Source organism: Ochotona princeps, chromosome 12 (genome assembly GCF_030435755.1).
Source record: "Ochotona princeps isolate mOchPri1 chromosome 12, mOchPri1.hap1, whole genome shotgun sequence".
Classification (NCBI taxonomy): Eukaryota; Metazoa; Chordata; class Mammalia; order Lagomorpha; family Ochotonidae; genus Ochotona; species Ochotona princeps.
The window spans coordinates 28236999-28259705 of NC_080843.1; the positions used below are offsets into that span (position 1 = coordinate 28236999).

Consider the following 22707-nt stretch of genomic DNA (forward strand, 5'->3'; position numbering starts at 1 on the left):
GACCAGTTTCAATCAGGATGATAATGAAATTCCTTTCAGTGTAATCCTTCCAAGAAACAAGCTGAAGTAACAGGATGTTAACCAATCAGTTGTTTTTCCATTGTTCTGTTCCCTGTTTCTACTACTTGTGAAGAACAGCCAGCAATGACCAGTTTGTATTCTTCATTCCTGTTCTCCCCTCCCGTTCCCTTCACAGCCAGCCTGTTCTGCTCACACTTTATGAAGTGCTGCCTGACTCCTCAGTCACAGAGCCAATCAACACCTTCTCTCTCTCCCAAATTCATTTTATTTGACAGGCAGAACCCCACCCCCCCCAGAAATTGAAATCTTCCATCCTACTGGCTCATTCCACCAATGCCTGCAACAGCCGGGTCTGGGCCAGTGTTCAGTTTGTTTAGTCTGAGTCTCACACATGGGCGACATCTTTGGTTTCTGCTTCCCAAGTAAGCACAACAGCAGGCAGCTGGATAATGCAGACAAGCTGGGGCTTGAACTAGGCCCTCAGACATGGCAGCAGGTGTCCTAGCCATTACGACCCACTCTCCTCGTACATGATAAAACTTTCATGAGAAAGATAAATTTTTCCATAACACAAATGCACAAATGAAATTAAAAAAAAAAAAAAGAAAGAAAGCAAGCCTAAAGAATGAATCAGCAATTCACGTCTAGTAACTGACTACCATCGGGTAGCTGGGGCATCTTCTAGTAGACTTAACAAATGATTCCTCAAGATGTAAGGTGTTTTACTATTTATGTCATGGCATTTAACCTTAGGATTCCTGTAGTCTAGAAAATATACTCACCAAAGAAAAGTTATGCTTTAAATGCATTAAACATTAATGAAAGTTCCAAAACGTAAATCACAGTGTATGAAATTTATTTTGTAACAAAATATAAAGTATATGATTGCTTGCACTTTTGATTATGTGGAATTTGGTTAATCAAACATTAGCTAAAATAAATATTAAATTAGCTATTCAAAAATATATCAACTACATGATTACAATGAACTTTTCTTTTCATGAGCTAAAGGACTTCAAGAGTGAAGAATGGACAGCAAGTTCTTTTCAGCCAAAACATTAGGTTTTCATCTTTGGTTTCTTAGACCACTCAGGAGCTTCTTTTTTAGTCTGTTGAAAGAAAAAGAAAAAATTCAAACAGAATGACAAGAAAGGTAGTAACTTAAGAGAACTAGTTCAATATCCATGTTTTTTTTCAAAATGCAAACTATAACAACTGTTTTTCATAATTCAGATATATATGTAAGGGAAAGGTCGTATATTCTGTTGAAAGTAATTCCTACCTGGTATATATGTAGAAAAAAACCCACATGTTTATATTTTCTTTTTTTTCCCCTCAATAAAGGATTTTTAGGGGCTGGCATGGTGGCTCAACAGGCTAATCTTCTACCTGCAAGAGCCTACATCTCACTTGGCTGCCGGGTGTTTCACTTCCCATCCAGCTCCCAGGGAAAGCAGTGGAGGATGGCCCAAAGCCTTGGGATCCTCCTGTACCCGTGTGGCAGACTTGGAAGAGCTGGTTACAGCCAGCTCAGGAGTGAACTTGTGGATGGAGAGGTTTCTCCTCTTTGTAAATCTGCCTTTCCAATAAAAATAAGTAAATCTTTCAAAAAATTATTTGAAAGGGGGAAGGAAAGAGAGAGCGAGAGCTATGGATCTTCCATATGCTGGTTCACTCTGCAAGCGTGAAGAACATGCGAAGAGCAGGGAGTGTGGAACCCCAGCCTGGCCTCCCACATGGGCAGCAGTGGCCCAGGTATTTGACTTAACTTCTGCTGCCTCCCAGGCACATTGGCAGGAAGCTTTATAGAAGCAGAGTAGCTGGGACTTGAACCAGGCACTCTGATATGGGTTGTAGACATTTCGAGTAGTGGCTTAACCAAACTTGCAGTGTTGTGACACCAGCTCCACATCTGTACTTTCGGACTTAGTCCATTTCTTTAAACGTATCCCACAGAGACCACTGTCTGATGAACTGCTTCTAGTTTTGCTGAGAGTGATACAGAATAAGGCTATGACTTCTTTTTATTCCATCCATGTAGATTTATGAACTCAAGACGTATTTACTGAAAAACATTTTAAACATCTATTTTTATTTGAAAGACAAATATCACAGAAAAAATATGGAGAGGCAGAGAGAAAGCGAGCGAGCGAGAGAGATCCTCCACCTGCTTATTCATTCTCCAAATGACTGCAATGGCTGGAATTGGGCTGGTGCTAAGCCCAGAGCCTGGAGCTTCCTTCTTTTGGGTCTCCCATGAATGATGGTGCAAGGGCCCAGAGACTTGGGATGTCTTTTGTTGCTTTCCTAGACATACTAGCAGGGAGCTGGATTGGAAGTGGAGCAGTCGGGGCTTGAACTGGTGTGCATATGGGATGCTGGCACCACAGGTGAAGGCTAGGCTTAACCTATGATGCCACAGCAACAGCCCCTATTGAAGAATTCTTACATATAAATTACTGCAGTTGGATCCTCTAAATTACCAAGGACTTCTCAGAGTTATTCTTGGGTTTGTTTCTTAGTCAGTTCAGCCTAAAACAAGCCATATTCCGGGACTGGCACAGTGGCCTAGCGGCTAAAGTTCTTGCCTGCAAATACCGGGATCCCAAATGGGCGACGGTTCAAATACATTTCCCATCCAGCTCCCTGCTTGTGGCCTGGGAAAGCAGTGGAGGACGGCCCAAAGCCTTGGGACCCTGCACCCACGTGGGAGACCCGGAAGAAGCTCCAGGCTTTGGATCAGCTCAGCTCTGGCTGCTGCGGCTGCTTGGGGAGTGAATCAATGAATGGAAGATCTCTCCCTCTGTATCTCCTCCTCTCTGTATACCTGACTTTACAATAAAAACAAATCTTAAAATAAAAAAACCATATTGCACAGAACACTAAGAAAAAAGCAGAGAAGGAAAATATTACAATAAAGCATTCAGAACTCCTTATTAAGGCACTGCTTCCAAGCAGAACATGCTATTTTATATAACATAGTAAGTTAGATATGCAGTTTATTCTTCAACCCTCATGTCTCTTTAAAATAATATAGGCCCATATTCCAAAACACATATGCTCATATACATGTAGGCAAGTTTGAGAGTTCCTCCTCTCATCTTCTTTTACTGTTTCATATGTTGAAGTGAAGCCATGGTCCTGTCGTGACCCTGTCTATAGTCTTGGCCAGCTTCTATCACCCTCAAAATAAGGCACTGGATTCTCACTGCTGCCCCAGCTCATTTGTATGCCAGTCCTCCAAGAAGTGTTAAAAATATTCATCTAGGGCCCGGCGCGATAGCGTAGTGGTTAAAGTCCTTGCCTTGCACGTGCCGGGATCCCATATGGGCGCCAGTTCTAATCCCTGCAACACCGCTTCCATCCAGCTCTCTGCTTGTGGCCTGGGAAAGCAGTCGAGGACGGCCCAAAGCTTTGGGACCCTGCACCCATGTGGGAGACCTGGTGGAGGCTCCGGGCTCCTGGCTTCAGCTTGGTGCAGCACCAGTCGCTGCAGCTACTTGGGGAGTGAACAGTGGATGGAGGGTCTTCCTCTCTGTCTCTCCTCCTCTCTGTACATCTGCCTTTCCAATAAAAAATAAATGTTTAAAAAAAAAGAAATATTATGCAAATATTACCCACATGCGCGCGCGCACACACACGGCAGAGAGAGAGTGACGGTGCCATCCACTGCCCCACCCAGTCCAGCTGGGCCCGGCCACAGCCAGGGATTTGGAAACTCAATCAGATCTCTGTGGGGGGAAGGGAGCCGGGTACTTGCGCCATCACCTGCTGCTTGATCAGGTGCACCAACACAGAGCTGGATCAGCGCAGCTGGGCCAAGAACCAGCACTGTCAGTGGATGCCATAGCTGCGAGCTTAATCTGCTATGCCACAATACCAGCCCTTACCTACATTTTACTTGTTTATTTATTTTAAAAGATTTATTTTATTGGAAAGGTAGATGTACAGAGAGGAGGAGACAGAGAGGAAGATCTTCATCCGATGATTCACTCCCCAAGTGACCGCAATGGCTGGTGCTGCGCCTGATCAGAAGCCAGGAGCCAGGAAATTCTTTCCGGGTCTCCCACGCGGGTGCAGGGTCCCAAGACCTTGGGCCGTCCTTGACTGCTTTCCCAGGCCACAAGCAGGGACTGAATGGGAAGTGGAGCTGCCGGGATTAGAACTGGTGCCCATATGGGATCCCAGGGCACGTTCAAGGCGAGGACCTTAACCATTATGCTATCACGCCAGGCCCTCTTACCTACATTTTAACATAATGGCTGTGGTACTATTGGCAGTTTACCATAGTTAATATTTTCAGGCACTTAATTTTAAATGTCTTTCTATGTAATCTCATTTCTTTATAGCTCTAGGAGATAAAACAAGAGGCAGGAGTATCAAGTGAAACACAGGTGTTCTTTTAACTCTGATACTTATCTCCTTCACTCTAAGCTGAGCAGCAAGGATTGCTGATCCTGTCTTCCCATTTTCTGCTCTTGTAGGGGTGTCTCTTGTCTTTCAATTTGTCCCTGCAGTTGTAACTTCTTTTCCTCTACTGCCACTTAGACCACTACGTAACTTTCTAGCTGAAAGTTTGTGGTGTCTTCTTTTCTTTCCTTGCAGTTCATCTTTTTTTTTAAAGATTTATTTATTTTTATTTTTTTAAGATTTATTTTATTTTTATTACAAAGTCAGATATACAGAGAGGAGGAGAGACAGAGAGGAAGATCTTCCGTCCGATGACTCACTCCCCACGTGAGTGCAATGGCTGGTGCTGCGCTGATCCGAAGCCGGGAACCTGGAACCTCTTCCGGGTCTCCCACGTGGGTGCAGGGTCCCAAATCTTTGCGCCGTCCTCGACTGCTTTCCCAGGCCACAAGCAGGGAGCTGGCTGGGAAGCAGGGCTGCCGGGACAAGAACCGGCGCCCATATGGGATCTCGGGGTGTTCAACGTGAGGACTTTAGCTGCTAGGCCACGCCGCCGGGCCCAGTTCATCCATCTTTTATCTCTGTTGTCAAGGTCTGAGAGCACAAGACTTTCTATTCAGTCTTCTCTAGCTGCTTCCTAGTTAGGGTTCATCACGCTGAATTATGATACATGGTTTGCTGCTAGGCTGGGGGGCACTTGAGCACAGAGACCTTGCGCTTGGAATAAGTTAAAGAAACGAGTACTTTTAAAAGAATGTGTCATTGATGCAAACAATTCCATAGGTGGAATTCAGAAAAATTTCAAGATGATACACAGGAAGGAAGGAAGGAAAGGAGAGAAAAGGAATTAAAAGAAAAAAACAAAATACAATGGAGACCATATGTGGCTCGCAACGTCTAAAATATTTATCATGTGCCCTTTACAGAAGGAGCTTACGGGAACAGTCACACAGCTCAACTCCCAACAGACTGCTTTTAGTCCGACAGTTCCAATCTACTAGCTAAATAGCAGGCTGTTTTCAACTATCTCAATAAAGCCATTTCCCCTTCATACTCACATGGGGGGATGCTTTATGCAACAAAAATTGATATGTCTCTTCAGTTACTGAGAAATTTTTTAGTTGAGAAGGGCTTGTCCACAGAAGAACCTTCAGAGGCTATTTTATGTGAAGTTCTTTCCAAATATGTTAATATTTCACCAGGCATATGAATTACTTAAAGGCAATCTTTTGTCTTTGGAATAATACCTTGACTTTTATATGCTGGTTTAAGTTCATTGTATTTATCAATTCTGTACAGAAACAGTATACATTAATAAAAACCTTGAAACGTTGGTGAGTCGCCACAGTGGCTCAGAAGGCTGTTGTGGAAGCCAATGACCAGGTGATAACTGGAAAACCACCACGAGTAATGTACTACGTTACAATGCAATTCTGAAGACAAATAACTGATAACACAGGCCCCTTGGTGTAATCTAGGTACAGCCAACCAAAACATTAATATATAACTAGGGGATTATAACATATTGAGAAAGTTTGTTAAAATTAGAAAGAACGAGGATTGATAAATGCAGACATGCTAAGCCTGGCGGATTACTTTTGGAATCTAGAAAAAGAGCTAGAGATTCAGAATCTATTAGTGTTTAACTAGCATCACCTCTCTAAGCAGAGAAAGACGATGTCTGGTAGACATAATTATGTTGTTTTCCAAAAGAGATATGAGGTTGGACTCAAATAAATACTGGTAAACATTTCTGGATCCTCCCAGGCTGGGATCAACTTCAGTGAGTCTAGGAGAGCTAAACCAGCCTTCTATCAAATGAATGGAAGACAGTGAGATCCTCCACCCTCATTTTGCCCTTGTGCCACACTTACTAAGATATTTTTTTTTTTTAAGTGTTGAATTTCATGTTACAGTTTCAAAGGGTCTGAGATTTCCCTAATCACTCCCCAGATTCTCACCTTCCGATGATAAGATAATCTTTATTTTTTAAAATCACACCAACAAATTACACCTGGAAGAATTTAGAGTTAGCATTTCTGACATCAGAAGTGAGAAAAAAAAATTAACAGTTAAAAACACGTTAAATGGGCCTGGTGCGGTGGCCTAGTGCCTAAAGTTCTCACCTTGCTTGCCTGGGATTTCATATGGGCACTAGTTCATATCTCGTTTGCTCCACTTCCCATCCACATCCCTGCTTGTGGCCTGGGAAAGCAGTCGAGGACGGCCCAAAGCCTGGGGACCCTGCACCCGTGTGGGAGACCAGGAAGAAGCTCCTGGCTTCAGATCAGCTCAGCTCTGGCTGCTGCGGCCACTTGAGGCGCTGAACCACAAGATGAAGGATCCTTCTCTTTCCTTCACTCTGTAAATCTGACTTTCCAATAAGAATAAATCTTTAAAAAAATATGTAAATATACAAAAGTGAGATGCCCTATAGTGCGGTCAGCTTGGCCTGGCGGTAAAGCTGCCCGTTGGGAGGCCCGTATGCCATACCAGGAGGCGAGGGTTCGATGCCCGGTTCCAGTCTTGCTCCCACCTTCCTGTTAGCACACACCTGGGACTATGGACTGAGTTCCCAGTGTGTGCCTTGGCCTTCAGCTCTGGCTGGTAAAGGCACGAGGGGAATCACCTAGCAGATGGGAGGCCTCCGTTTCTCTCTCTCCCTCTCTCTGAAACTCCGCCTCTCTCTCAAAAAAAAAAAAAAAAAAAAAGAAGAGAAAATAGTATCAGAAGTTTGGAACACAGATTTTACAAAAACGGTTTCAGCTGTGCTGAGCTATTAATGCCTTGAGTTTCTGGTGCCTCAGGTGATAGGAGTAACTTAACTTACCAGTGAAGTTCATTTGTCCTACTGTGCCCAAAGTGTGGGCTTTTCCGTGTGTCATGGCAGGAGCACAGGATTAGCCCAGTACAGAGTGCTGTGTCACTTTAACATGTCCAACAGCACCCGTTATGTTACACTACAACTGCCAAATCTGATGAAGCTACAAACTTCTCCTCATTAACAAATAATTAGAAAAACTTCAACACAGAAAGTCCGTGCTCAGACACTTAGCATTTGCCGTGTTTTGCACGCACTGACCACGGCATTCGTGCAGCCACATTATTTATTACCAGCACCCAGCCACAGAACTCGCTTCATCTTGCATACGGAAACTATTCCTTACACAAAAATATACCCCTCTTCCTTGCCTTTATTCCACTTTGCTTCTGCTCATTTGACTACTCTCAGTTTATCTATTTTAATTTCCCTTTTTGTCCTAGGGGAAAGTGTTAATTGGTGGTGAAATGACTAATGTAACACGTAAGAAAGGAGTAAGAGAGGAAAAAAATGATACAGGCAATACCTACAATAGGAATCCTACTCCTGACTAAGGAAAAGGAGCATAAATTAGAAAATATTTAGTGAATATAGTTTTGGGGTTTTTTGCCTTTATCAATTTTTAAAAAAAGATTTATTATTATTATTTTTTATTGGAAAGGCAGATATACAGAGAGAAGCAGAGACAGAGAGGAAGATCTTCTGTCTGATGATTCACTCTCCAAGTGACCACAAAGGTCGGTGCTGTGCCGATCTGAAGCCAGGAGCCAGGAACCTCTTCCGGGTCTCCCACACGGGTGCAGGGTCCCAAGGCTCTGGGCCGTCCTCAACTGCTTTCCCAGGCCACAGGCTGGGAGCTGGATAGGAAGTGGAGCTGCCGGGATTAGAACCGGCGCCCATATGGGATCCCGACGTTCAAGGCGAGGACTTTAGCAGTTAGGCCACGCCTCCGGGTCCTGTTTGCTATCTTTGATCTTAGTGGAGAAACACTGGGAAAGCTGAATCTTTGTTAATGGTTCCTCCTGAATATAGCACAACTCACCTGTGAGCTTAATTGTACTTGTGTAAATAACTTCCCTCCAAAAGACTGCACGCAGCTATCCAAAGCACTTTGAGAGGATCACTTGGTTCATGGAATGATTTATATATTAAGTACATAAGCTTAATTTACCCATCCGATATCTCTGAGTCAGTGAACTAACTAATACAAGCTAAGATTTGAGTATTATTAATTCATCACAATTAAGACATTTTATACGCCGTGGTACTGCATATTTTTACAATGTTCTCTTTCTTACTTACAGCCAAGGCTGTTTACTTTCATTTTTAAAACAATATGTGTTTATTTACTTTTTGTTTAAAAGGCAGAGTGACAGAGACAGAGGTCTTCATTCGCTGGTTCACTTCTGAAATGAGCATAAAGGCTGCGGCGAGGCCAGGCCAAAGCCAGCATCCTGAAACTCCATTCAAGTCTCCCGTGTGGGTAAGTAGGGCCCAAGCACTTGGACCAACTCCCCCAAGAGCATTATCAGGGAGTTGGATTGGCAATAGTGCAGCTGGGATTTGAGCTTGTGTCCATATAAGATGCTGGCATCAGTATCATAGGCAGTGGCTTCACCCACACTGCCACCATGCGGCCCCTCCCCCCTTTATTTTGAAGGCTCCCCCTTTATTTTAATGCTTACATTCTGTAGAGAAGATCGACAGTAGATTGCTAGCATCTGCTTTTTAAAGAAAGTATTGAGAAAATAGTGACAATGAGTACAAGTGGCATTGTGGAAAGGAATGGCAACAGAAAACAGCAAAATAGTCCCATGCTGTTAGGGAAGGAAAAAGGATAGAGGGGATTAAAATAGTTCTGGGGTTTTCTAGAAAGAAGATAGGCAAGGCTAGGACATTAGGAACACGTACAGCTTCTGTCCCCAAGCTGCTTACATCCTGTGGGTCCATCTAGTTTTCTTAATACACCGACTGCTTGCACAACTCTCCTATGTGTGATTTAAATGGCTAGAGTTTTTCTCCGAGACATACTTTTTGGTGTTGTCTCCATGAACAGATATCATGCACTCTGTAAAATGTTTTTTCTTTTTTTAAATAATAAATTCGTCTTATTTTTGATGATGTTTACAAGGTTGAGAGGGACACATGCCAATGTGGACCACCAATTAGGGCGGCGAGGGTCGAGGAATGGGAAAAAGTGGGTGAGAAACTGCCTCCATCCTTGTTCTTTTTGGTATCCGGGAAAAGCTGAGAGAAGAGGAGAGGGTCGCTCCCAGCAGCCCAAGCATGTCAGTACCCAGGAGCGGGGCCAGGCCACCCAGTGTCATCCCAGGGTCCCTGAAGTGCAGCATGCTCCAAGGACACTGCTTAAGCAGTTCTGTGATAGTTCTGAGATGCTGCTGATTTCCTGGCTCCAAGGTTGAGGAAATCCTTCCAAGGTCCACTGGCTGCCACTGGCTCATAAACACACGAGGAAACAAACATGTGGCATAAACACATGCCGAGTCACCCATCACTGAACTGAACGTCAATTAAAACGCCAACACTAAACAAAATTCAGCAATTGACTTGGAGGCAAATGAGAAGTGTTTTCATTTTAATATATTAATTTTAAAGTAATTATTTGTTTGAAGGCAGAGAGAGAGAGAGAGTGTGCGTGAAGAAAGTGAAAACTCCCCACGTGCTGGGTCACACCCCAGATGCCCAGAGCAGCTAGGGCTGAGCCAGGCCTGAAGTTAGGAGCTGGGAACTGAAACAGATCTCCCTTGTGAGTGACAGGGACCCAAACATTGCTGTCATCACCACCTGCTGCCTCCCAAGTAAACATTAACAAGAAACTGGAATTGGGATTGAACCCAGGCACTCGACCACGGGAGGCAGACATCCCAGCTGTGACCCTAACTGCCTCCCCTCAATGCTAACCACTAGAAAATGTTTCGATTTTATTGAAGAAACCACAAGATTATGAAATGACATTACTGGATCTTTTTTTTTTCAAAAACTTATAAGTTACTTATTAGCAAGTTCAGAGAAAATGTTAAGTGTTGTTAGGAAAAATTGAAAATCTTCAAAAGAAGAAAAAAATAATGACTTCATAGCATGCTGTGAATGCAGGAGTCCAGAACACACCTCATGTGACCTCTCTGCTCACTTTACAGGTAAGAACGGGCCAGGGGTTTTTAAGCAATCCGTCCCAGGTAACCCAGGCAGGCACATTAGCTCATAGACTTTGATACCTCAGTTTTCAAGAGGACACAGTTGAGCTCTTTTTGGAAAATGTCCCTTTGGGGCTTATGTTGTGCCAGAGCAGTTTAAACTGCCTTTTTTCCCCCTTTAAAGATTTATTTTATTGGAGAGTTAGATTTACAGAGAGAAGCAGAGACAGAGAGAAATATGCTGGTTCACTCCCCAAGTAGCCACAATGGCTGAAGCTGAGCCAATTTGAAGCCAAGAACCGGCAGCTTCTTCTGGGTCTCCTGTGTGTGTAAAGGGGCCTGAGGACTTGAGTCATCCTCTGCCTCTTTTCTAGGTCATAATCAGGGAGTTGGATGGGGACTGGAACAGCTGGGACATGAGCCACGACCTATACGGGATGCTGGCATTGCAGGTGGAAGCACAGTCTACCAAACCATGGCACTAGTCCCATGGAATCACCTTAGTTTTAACCACACTGTGTAACTTTATCTTGCGGTACTAGGAAAATTACTTATGTACTTACTGGCTATAGCTGAGATTTTAAGAAATCATAATCAGACTGTCAAGGTAAAATAAGAAATGGAAGAGCAGGTCCAGGTTCAGGAGTTCACTGCATGGAACAGAACAGGGTCAGAGAGGTCTGATAGCTCTAAGTATTTGGCTCTACCTTGTGTTTACTTTCCTGTTAATGTCTGTGCATTCAGTCTGCTTGTTTCCTTAGATTATAATACAAGGTACACAGCATAGCATCTTTCACAATCTGCCCCTGAGTATCTAAGAATATTTGCTCAGTCTCGGTCCCAAGTAAATAGCCTGAGGCAATTATATTTGGCACCACGTGACCCGAGCTCCCCAGGAAGAGCAGCCACTCTGTAGGCTGGCTAATGACTTGAGGAAGCTTTGTCATTTAAGGGGATGACCCAGATGATCTAAGAGGATGAGCCAGGTTGGAAGTGAAAGGATGCATACAAACATTCCTGCAGACAGAGGGTCAGAAGCAAGTTAATGAACAAGCAGAAACTTAGGGAAAAAGCAGCCATACTACAGAGGGAACGGGCCACGCCTTCGGTGCCTTGTGTCCAGGCTAGCCGACAGACTTCTGCATTCTCCACACTCCGCAGAGTTACTTACAATTCCTATGTTCCCTGCCTTTCATCCAAATTTGTCATTCTTTTCTTTCTTTCTTCCTTTCTTCCTCCCTCCCTCCCTCCCTTCCTAAGATTTATTTATTTTTACTGGGAAGACATTTATAAAGAGAGGGAGAGTCAGAGAGAAAGATCTTTCATCTGCTGGTTCACTCCCCATGTGGCTGCAACAGCTGGAGCTGAGCTGATCTGAAGCCAGGAGCCAGGAGCTTCCTCCAGGTCTCCCATGCGGGTGCAGGTTTGCAAGGCTTTTGGCTGTCCTCGACTCCTTCCCCAGGCTACAAGCAGGGAGTTGGATGAGAAGTAGAGCAGAATAGGAACTGGTGCCTATATGGGATCCCAGGGGTTGCAAGGCAAAGATTTAGCCACTGAGCATTGCACTGAGCACCATATATATTTTTTTTTGACAAATTTCTATGTGCATACATTTCTACCTGAGGCAAGTGCTAGATTTAGGATAATCTCTGGTCAAGTCTAGAAACAAAGCCTGTTACCTGAAACACAGATATAGCAAAGGGATTACTGCAGATTTGTTAAGGTCCTTTTATGAAACTAATAAATTTATAATAGATCTGAAAGAGAAGAAAAAATTTAAATAAAGCATACTTAGTCAAAATCAGCAAATAAAACTGTACTTACAAAGAGTGTTGGCTTGGGTATAAATACATTGTCTTCATGTTCCCTGGGCACATTCAAAGTCTGTGATTTCTGATTTTCTGGTTCATTTTTTGATTCTGTTTTAGTCAGAACTAAGCTGTTCTGAGCATGTTTACTACGCATATTAAGCAGAATCTGCTTCATGGCTGCCAATTCCTGTTGATACATGAAAACAGAAGAAAACGGCAAATGTGATTTTGGTAAGCAAGTTAATGATTGATGTTAAAATATTTATTTTTATTTAAGTACAAGAAATATTTGAGTTAATTATACTACACCAATAAATCAAACTGTGAAAATAATAAAGTATTAATGCACCCTGATCATGCACCTGCTCTTACACCCATCAATAAGCACCGTATCCCTTTAGTGTAACTGCCATACAGTGGCTTCCAAACTTATTTTTAAATTTCGTTTTTGATATTTATACAGCTGAGAACGACTGATGCCTGAGCAGACCACTGGTCAGGGTGGGAAGGGCTGAAATGAGGTAAAGTGGATGAGACAATTGTTCCCTATGTTTTTCTTCCTGTATCTGGAGGAAGGGAAGAGGAGAGGAGAGGCCTGCTCCCAGCAGCTTAATTGCGGGATTTTTGGGTTCACAGGGGTCACTGTGGTGCTTCAGAAACTACCAGCACTGCCTGTGTCCCACCCAAGGGCATGGCACACTCGGCATGGAGTGTATGGTCTGGGTTTTGGAATATTACAAGATCTCAGGCGATTTCAATGGGCAGACACATTGGGGAACTACTCCTGTAGAGGTAATGGAATTAAAAGATACAATTACTTTAATACCAAAAAAAAATTTTTTTTAAGAGGAAGAGGAATTTTGTGGCAGCTGACCTCTGAACCCCTTCTCTCTCTCATTTTTTAAGATTCATTTATTTTTTTATTAGAAAGTCAGATATACAGAGAGGAGAAGAGACAGTAAGATCTTCGATCCATTGATTCACTCCCCAAGTGACAATGGTTGGTGTTGAGCCAATCCGAAGCCAGGAGCCAGGAGATTCCTCCGGGTCTCCCACGTGGGTGCAGGGTCCCAAGGCTTTGGGTTGTCCTCAACTCTTTTCAGGCCAAAAGCAGGGAGCTGGATGGGAAGCGGGGCTGCCGGGTTAGAACTGGCGCCCATATGGGATCCAGGCACATTCAAGTTGAGGACTTGAGCTGCTACGCCATGGCACCAGGCCCTGGTTTGCCTTCAGTGTGACTACAGGAGCTGGGTCTGCTGAGCAGGGCTGAAGGCAGGAGCCTAGAATTCTATGCAAGTTTCCCATGTAGATGGCAGGAACCCAGTCACTGCACTATCCTCTGCTGCCTTTCAGCATACACTAGCAGCAAGTCAGGTGATCCATCACTAAGGCTGCGGGCACTTGAACCTAGGCACACTAAGATGCAGATGTGTCAAGTGGTGGCTTAACCTGCATGCCACAAACACTCATTCCTGGTGCAGAAACATGCACACAAGAGGCCTTCACAAATTAGCAGAAAATCTGTGTTGTGAAAAAATTATGTATGTATGTTAACAGTTTTTTGCACCAAATACACTTATCTTCTAATTTCACCTTTTTTCACATTTTTGGAGTACACTCATTTAGATAGATTATTTTTTTTCTCTTCTCCATCTTAAACTGCCCTATTATCTTTATGAAGTCTTATATAAAGATGGTGGAGAAAATGGATCCAAATCTTTTTTCTTGGCTACTAACACCGAGTCTAAAATAACTACAGAACCTCTTCGGGCATATTATCCCCTTATGCTTTTATGGATAGTAAGTGGAGTTGGATTCAGTTGCCTTTTGAGCAAACAATTAATTATGCTGAACTTTTTCTAAGAATTCAGATAAAATTTTTCATCCATTCCTCCTTCCAAGTCTATTTTGTCTGTTATTTTTTCCTATGACCAACTCCTAATATCTAACTAGCAGATATTTATGACTAATTATGAAACAGATTTACCAAACACAAGCACATGTAGAGCTGACAGACAAAGCATTCATTTACCTTATCTGTACAATTGTGGCAGGTTGGGCAACAGGTCATTTTTTTCCTGTTTATTTCATCCTCTTGTCAAGACTCAGAAGTTACAGAAAGATGTTTTGCTCTCCTCTGCTAATCTGTTTATAGACATCAGCTCTGTGTCAGAGCAAGTTCCTACAGGCCTTTCTTTTCTGGCTGTCATTAGTTCTATTTAGAACCATCTAGCCTGAGTGTGTATTTTAAAACGGAGCTGCTGAGTTGAAGCCACGTGGCTTTAACAGACTTCAGGAGCAGGAAAGGGGCTGTAAGAAATGGTGTCAGGATTCTGCGGGATGGGGTTGTCTTGGCTATTTACACACGAACACGTACCCTTTCAGACAACACCTATCTGACATATTGGCATGAAACCCTGTGTTGTATGAAACCCTCTTCCCTTTGATTTGGTTGGGCTCTGCCCTTTCCCGCCCCTTCACAGACGTCTCCTGAGCATGAATGTGTTGGTCGTACGGCTAGGATACTCTCTTCCTACCCCTGCCTCCCTTCACCTGTTCTATACTCTGATTATCTGTTTATCTTTGTTCCCTCACAAAAAAGGTCCTAGAAGAGCCAACGTTCCTCCCTAATGGCTAGGTTTCTGAGATAAAGTTCTAAATCTTAAAAAAAAAAAAAAAAAAAAAAGGCTTAAGATGGCTTTCCTATGGAAACAACATAATGTACTCAAATGAACTTTTTTCTTTCTGTATAGAAAATATCTTTATGATGTTCTAAATTCCCATTGTATATCATTTATTCTGGACTTTAAACTCTGTTCAACGGTCTGTCTATTCATGTGCCCATGTCACACTGTTTTAGTGTTTAATGATTGAGGTTTCTTTCCCCTAGCTACATGCTTGGAGGTAAGGCCAGGGGAATTGTGCTGAATTATAAAAACACAGTTAAGATCTGACTTGCTTGTGCAGTTGAATTTTCCCAGCTATCAAAGTATTTTTAATTTATCATTCATCTATATTTCTGGCATAGACTGTTGAGCCCTAGTTGATGAAATGACTACAATGAAATGAGCATGATTCATGAGATCTAAATCTAAAAACTGACAAAACCAACAATAAATAAACAAGAAAAATATGCAAGACACAGAAATCATCATTGTTGGGGCTGGCATGCTGGCTTAATGGGCTAATCCTCCACCTTTCAGCACCACTTCCCATCTAGTTCCCAGCTTGCGGCCTAGGAAAGCAGTAGAGCACGGCCAAAAGCCTTGGGATTCAGCACCCATGGGGGAGACCTGGAGGAAGGTACTGGCTCCTGGCTTTGGATTGGTGCAGCTCTGGCTGTTGTGGCTACTTGGGGCGTGAACCAGCGGAAGGAGGACCTTTCTGTGTCTGTAAATCTGTCCTTCCAATAAAAATAAATAAATAAATCTTAAAAAAAAAAAAAAGGAAAAGAAATCATTATTGTCACTTCAAAACTGATTTTAAGTAAAATGAACTCATCCTGAAATCGGGTTTGTTTGGAACTGGTTTCAGTTATCCTGTGTCTGGCTCCTGGTTGTTGACTCCCTCTATTATAAAAGATTCTAAATTTATTTTAAAATTGTCTTAATTGAATTATTTATGTAAAGGGGACAGATTTCATATGTAGTTATTTTTGAAGATTTATTTATTTTTATTACAAAGTCAGATATACAGAGAGGAGGAGAGACAGAGAGGAAGATCTTCCGTCCGATGATTCACTCCCCAAGTGAGCGCAACAGCCAGTGCTGCGCCAATCCGAAACTGGGAACCAGGAACCTCTTCCTGGTCTCCCACACGGGTGCAGGGTCCCAAGGCTTTGGGCCGTCCTCGACTGCTTTCCCAGGCTACAAGCAGGGAGCTGGATGGGAAGCAGGGCCGCTGGGATTAGAACCGGCGCCCATATGGGATCCCGGCGCGTTCAAGGTGAGGACTTTAGCCGCTAGGCCATGCCGCCAGGCCCTAGATTTCATATATAATTTTAAGGCCATAATGGTATTCCCTATCCACACTCCTTAACTTCTTTATCCTCTGATTCTGTTTCTTTTACAAGTGGCCTTGGATCACCAGTCTGTAAGTTTATTTATAATACTGTCTAATGATTTGTTGCTCATTGTAGAGAGGATTGACTAAATACAAAAACGAAACCAATCATGATCAAAGAATTTAATGTCCAAAGTATCAAGTTCAACTGGGTTGCTTTTCTTACAGTGTACTGATTGCTCAAAATCATGCCATTTACTTAGGCTCCTATTTGATTTTCAAATTAAAGGAAAATTCCCCCCTCTTCTCAGTTTTTTTCCTTTGTCATCGATAAAACAATGCATGTATGCCCTTTATAATCTAGCCACTTAAAAAAAAAACTAACTTGGGGTCAGCGTGGTGGCTCAACTAGCTAATTCTCCAAGTGCAGGCTCTGTCATCCCTTTGGCCACTGGTTTGTTTCAGCTGCTTCACTTCTGATGCAGCTCTCTGTTTTTGGTCTGGCACCCTGCACCTGCGTGGGAGACCTGAAACAGGCTATTGGCTCCTGGTTTCAGATCAGCTCAGCTCGAGCCATTGCAGCTGCTTAGGGAGTGAATCAAAGAATGGAAGATCTTCCTCTCTGTCTCTCCTCTCTGTATATCTAACTTTGTAATTAAAAACAAATAAATCTTAAAAAAAAAAAAAGAAAAATAGAAAATGAAGAGGGATGGAGGGATGGATTGAGGGAGAGAAGCGGATGGATCCTCCTTTTGCTGGTTCACTGCCCCAATTCCTGCAATAGCCTGGGTTGGGCCAGGCATGTGGGTTTCCCATATAGGAGCCAGGAATCCAAACCCTGGGGCCATGACTGCTACCTTCTATGTGTATCAACGGAAGTTGGATAGAAAGTAGAGGTCAGACTCAATCCCTGGCACTACATTATGGGATGTGGGTGTTCCATGTATGGGTTTTAACCCACTGTGCCACAATACCCATCTCTGTTTAGCTTCTTAATCATGGTGTTCGTTGGGATCAATTTTCTACTGTTTTCTCTTATGTTTCTTTTTATTGCACAACTTGGCACGTTGGATCTTTCTCTTTTCATCTTTTTGCTATTTGCTGGTGTATTCTTCAGTAATTTTCTGAGACAGTATTGTAAAACAAAGTATTGTTCTTTGGCATTATTATGTTTGTCTTTCAGAATAAAGTTTTAAGAATGATGAGGCCAATCCAATTTCCTTTTAAAAGTATTTTCTCTCTGGAATGTTCTACACAGTTTCATTTTCCTTGTATTCCACCCACCCCATCATTTTAGTTTCTGCTAAGTTTTAGGAGAGTTCCTTGATTTTTCTTACATCTTTCTATTGGCGTTTTTACTGTAATAACCTCATGATTTTGGCTTTGGCAGGTTTTGGAAATACCATGTCACTTTGCTCACTGATTTTTAATTTTATTGAAATATTACTTTCTCAAATATTTCTAGAGAAACAAATTGCTATATATATATATATATGATTTACTTTATTTTTATTGGAAAGTCAGATTTACAGAGAAGAGACAGACAGATCTTCTGTCTGCTCGTTCACTCCCCAAGTGGCCCTGAAGGCCAGAGCTGAGCCGATCCGAAGCCAGGAGCCAGTAGCTCCTTCTGGGTCCCCCAAGCGTGTGCAGGGTCCCAAGGTGTTGGGCCATCATCATCTGCTTTCCCAGGCCACATGCAGGGAGCTGGATGGAACTGGGGCTGCCGGGATTAGAACCAGTGTCCATATGGGATCCTGGCACATCCAAGACGAGGACTTTTTGCCGCTAGGCAATCACGCTGGGTCCCCCTCAATTTTTTTTTTTTAAATGCTTTGATGTTAAAAGCACAAAGAATCACCATTTGCTGATTATAAAATTCAAAAACTGTACAAGTAAACTTACTTCCATCTTTTTACCGATTGAGACATCTAAATCTTTTCTGTAACACAGTCTGATTTACAATAATCATTTGTTTGATTATGTTTTTACACTCATTTTCAAAAGGTAACAGTATAATTTTAGCATATTAAACATACAAACATTACCATATCTACTAGGATAAATGCACTATTACAATTAACAAGTGAAGCATAGCATACAGCTGAGATGATAGAACCAGAACAAAACAAACTGGGGTCCGGCGCGATAGTGTAATGGTTAAGGTCCTCGTCCTTGCCAGGATCCCATATGGGCAGCTCCACTTCCCATCCAGCTCCCTGCTTGTGGCCTGGGAAAGCAGTTGAGGACGGCCCAATGCCTTGGGACCCTGCACCCGTGTGGGAGACCTGGAGGAAGTTCCTGGCTCCTGGCTTCGGATTGGGGTGCACCAGCCTTTGTAGTCACTTGGGGAGTGAGTCATTAGATGGAAGATCTTCCTCTCTGTCTCTCCTGCTCTCTGTACATCTGCCATTCCAATAAAACAAATAAATCTTTAAACAAACAAACCAACCATACTCAGTGTAGTGACTCCTCTCCACAATGGAAGGCTTACAGGCAGGGATGGTTACATGAAGTCTGTAATGATGAAGATGGTGATTTTTAGTGCACAATCTCCATGAGACAGGCAAATTGCCTTCTTACTTGAAAAGCACATATCTTAGTCATTTAAGATTTACTATCCACACAGAGTGGTGGCATATTAAAACAGCTCAACTGCAGAGCAGCTGTTTAATAGTATTGCATAGTTCATGCCAATAAATTGCTGAAAGTTGTAAACTCTGCAGAGCTGTTGGCAAGGGGACACATAGATAGCATTTCTTGATGAAAATAGCTCTGACAAGCACAATGCAAACTATGCTCCACTGGAAGTGCTTTTATATCAGCATCACAATGTATCATTCTATCAAGGCGAATGATTTTTCCCATCTCTTTCCCTTGAAACAACATAAAGTAAAACTAATCTCATTTTAAAGCATGTAATGTGCAATCTGCATATTTAAATTTTACCTGAAGGAATATTTTCAAAAAGCATTAGGGAAATTTTCAAAGAGGTGTGGAGTATGCTGTTTCCAGTTTGCAACTTCAACTTTCGCCAACATCTTGTCAATACTGTTTTCCTTTTTTTTTAAAGTTTTATTTATTTATATGAGAGAGTGAGACAAGCAGGCCTATGTGTGCTCCCATTCACTTATGGGCTCATTCCTCAAATGCTTGTCATGGCCTAGACTGGTCCAGTGCAAAATTTCGAGGTAGGAATTCAACCCAGGTCTCCCACACGGGTGGTGGGCACCGACTGTCTGAGCTGTCACTTGCCACCTTTCAGTTTGTGCATTAGCAGCAGGTTGGAATTGGGATGAGAAACAAACCCAGGCCCTCTGGGATGGCATGTGAACCATCAGCCAACTACTTACTGCTAATATTTTAAAAAACAGTGTTACTGAGATAATTCACATACCATATGGTTCGTCCAATTCAAGTATCCAATTCAATGGTGTTTAGCACACGATCGGTCCTTGACTTCTGACAGTTCAAGTGAACAATCTGCTGACTGGTACGTTGCAGAAGCGACAGGCTCGGAGTAGAAATCCTACCTCTACCTGCGCAGCTGCATCATCTGCTGGGTGATGTGCGGGCTGATGCTCTCAGGGGATGCTCGCAGGAGCAGCTCCCCACCAGCTACTAGATTCCGAGGGGAAGGACTGATACTGCTACCCAGGATGCTTTCAGGAGTGTACTTTAAACTCAATTACTTTATGCCACATCTTCAATGAATTTCATGAACTAGTGAACATTTTATTATAAAATAAGCTTTATGTTAGATGATTCTGCTCGGCTGTGGGCGAATATGTTCTGAGCATGTTAAAAGTTGGCTAGGTTAAGCTATCATATTATTACATTAAATGTATTAAAAGCAGTTCAGATATTCTTCATTTGCTACTGAGTTTATTTGGATGTAGCTCCATCACAAGTCAAGGAGCAACATTCCTCACTGACATGTGCACTCATTTCAGAATTAATTTAAAAATATTTTCCAAGAGGGCCAGCACTGTGGCGTAGTAATTGCACCCTGGCATCCTATATGGGCATCGTGTCAAGTCCCAGCAGGTTCACTTCCAATCCAGTTCCCTGTTCATGGACTAGGAAAACAGCAAAATATGGCCAAAGTGTTTGGGCTTCTACCACCCATGTGGGGGACCCAAAGCTCCTGAAACCTGGCTTTGACCTAGCCTGTTCTGGCTGTGGGGCCATCTGGGGAACAAAACAGCGGACAGAAGAACTCTCTCTTTTTTGGTGTCCCCATCTCTGGATATGTTTCAATTTATCTTAGATATATCCCTAGGAGTGTAACTGCAGTGTCATTTGTAACGCTTTATCTTAGGATTGCATTGCTAACATAGCTTAATCTGTTTTATTACCTTTTTTCTTCTGTAACATTTTTTTTTAAAGATTTATTCATTTTATTACAGCCAGATATACACAGAGGAGGAGAGACAGAGAGGAAGATCTTCCGTCCGATGATTCACTCCCCAAGTGAGCCGCAACGGGCCGATGCGCGCAAATCCGAAGCAGGGAACCTGGAACCTCTTCCAGGTTTCCCATGCGGGTGCAGTGTCCCAATGCATTGGGCCGTCCTCAACTGCTTTCCCAGGCCACAAGCAGGGAGCTGGATGGGAAGTGGAGCTGCGGGGATTAGAACCGGCGCCCATATGGGATCCCGGGGCTTTCAAGGCGAGGACTTTAGCCGCTAGGCCACGGGGCCGGGCCCCTGTAATATTTTTTATACTGATTTATTTTATTTTTATTTGAAAGGCAGAGTTAGAGACAGATTTCCGTAATTTTATCTGCTAATGGCCATAATGGCTGGAGCTGGGCTAGTTCAAAGTCAGAAAACAGGAGTTTCTTTCTGGTCTTCCATGTGGGTGTAGGGGCCAAGCACTCCACTGCTTCTCCAGGCCATCAGCAGGGAGCTGGATCTCAAACAGAAATTCCACTGCTGCAGATAGCAGTGTTACCAGTTATGCCCTAGTGCCAGCCCCATTCTGAATTTTTTTTAAAAGATATATTTATGGCATGAAAACTAGGACGGGGGCTGGGATGGCTAGATAGAGAGGCACTCAACAACATCTGGGAGGGCTGGATGGTTGAGTTGGTTAGATAGAACTAAGCTCTAATACCCATTGACAAGTACCAGAGCCAAATGGGATGGGGGACAGACTGGCCTTCTGCTACACATACTGGCAAACCAGGGTAGGGGGCGGGCTTGGTGGGGGTTATTGTGGGTCACCCCTACTAGGCTGCAGCTCCCACTGGGTGATGTAAGGGCCGAACCAGACTGGACTGCAACACCCATTGGTTCCAGTGCAACTCGGGACTGAAAACAGAACCAACCCAGCAATTGCAACCACCAGCTGATCGGGGTGATGGACTGTGCCGGGCCCTGTGCTTGCTAGAACATACAAGAAACTAATCTGGGAATACCGCAAAGTATCTTTGGAGATCTCCCCAATCGAACTGCTGGACTCAGAACTCTAACCAAGAAAAGACAGAAGACAGAACAGGACAATCATTCATCTCAGCTATATGTTGGCAGCAAATTATGGGGCAAACGGAGACTTTATGATGGACCATATCAATTGGTGGACGACCTCATCGAGCGAAACTGGCAGCGATTCATAACTGCAGAACTATTAACACCACTCGAGCACATATCTCAGAGCATGCCCCACATCCGGGACTTAGGGTGGGCGGGAAACCGGGTGGGGCTTCTCCCTCAATATCCCCCTTTACCTCAGATACGTGATGGAAACAATATGGACATAATAGCATTACCCACTTTCCTATCCCCCTAAACCTTTTTTTCTTCCTTCTTTTTCCTTTAACTGTAATTAACTATGTAAAGATTGTCAACAACAATACAATAAAAAGAAAAAAAATTAAAAAAAAACAAAAACAAAAACAAACAAACAAAACAAAAACAAAAACAAAAAAAAAGATATATTTATGTTATTGGAAAGCCAGATTTACAGACAGAGGGAAAGAATGAGACATAGATAAAGTTCTCTCATTTGCTCCTTCACCACCCAAATGGCCACAAAGACTGGAGCGAAGCTGATCTGAAAGCCAGGAGCCAGGAGCTTCATCTGGGTCTCCCACATGGGTGCAAGGGCCATCCTTGCGTGCTGTCCCAGGCCATGAGCAGGGAGCTGGATAGGAAGTGGAACAGCTGTGAAACAAACCATCATCCAGTGTAGATACTGGCGCTTGCAGGCTGAGAATTAACCAGTGAAGCCATTGTGCTGGTCCCATTCTGAATTATTTTAAAACATGTATCAGGAGCTGACATTGTGGCACAACACATTAAGCCTTTGCCTGAAATTCTGGCATCCCTTATGAATGCTCTTTCAAGCACTGGTTACTTCTCTTTTGATCCAGCTTCCTGCTAATGCACCTAGGAACACAGAGGAAGGCGGCCCAAGTACCTGGGCCCCTGTTACTCACATGGACGCCTGGATGGAGTACTGGTCTCTCTCTGGACTTTGGCCTG

At 43.1% G+C, this 22707-nt stretch overlaps 1 protein-coding gene across 1 annotated transcript in view; it reads right to left on the reverse strand.

The window, feature by feature from the left end:
• Window positions 1-922: 922 nt before the first annotated feature.
• PIBF1 (progesterone immunomodulatory binding factor 1) overlaps window positions 923-22707 on the reverse strand; it is a 202887-nt gene continuing 181102 nt past the window's right edge. The window contains exons 17-18 of the mRNA XM_058670663.1: window positions 12232-12405; window positions 923-1130 (exon numbers count right to left, since the gene is read on the reverse strand). Of these exons, the coding sequence (XP_058526646.1) occupies window positions 1080-1130; window positions 12232-12405 (225 nt within the window). The 3' untranslated portion in view covers window positions 923-1079. The remainder of the gene's footprint in view (window positions 1131-12231; window positions 12406-22707) is intronic.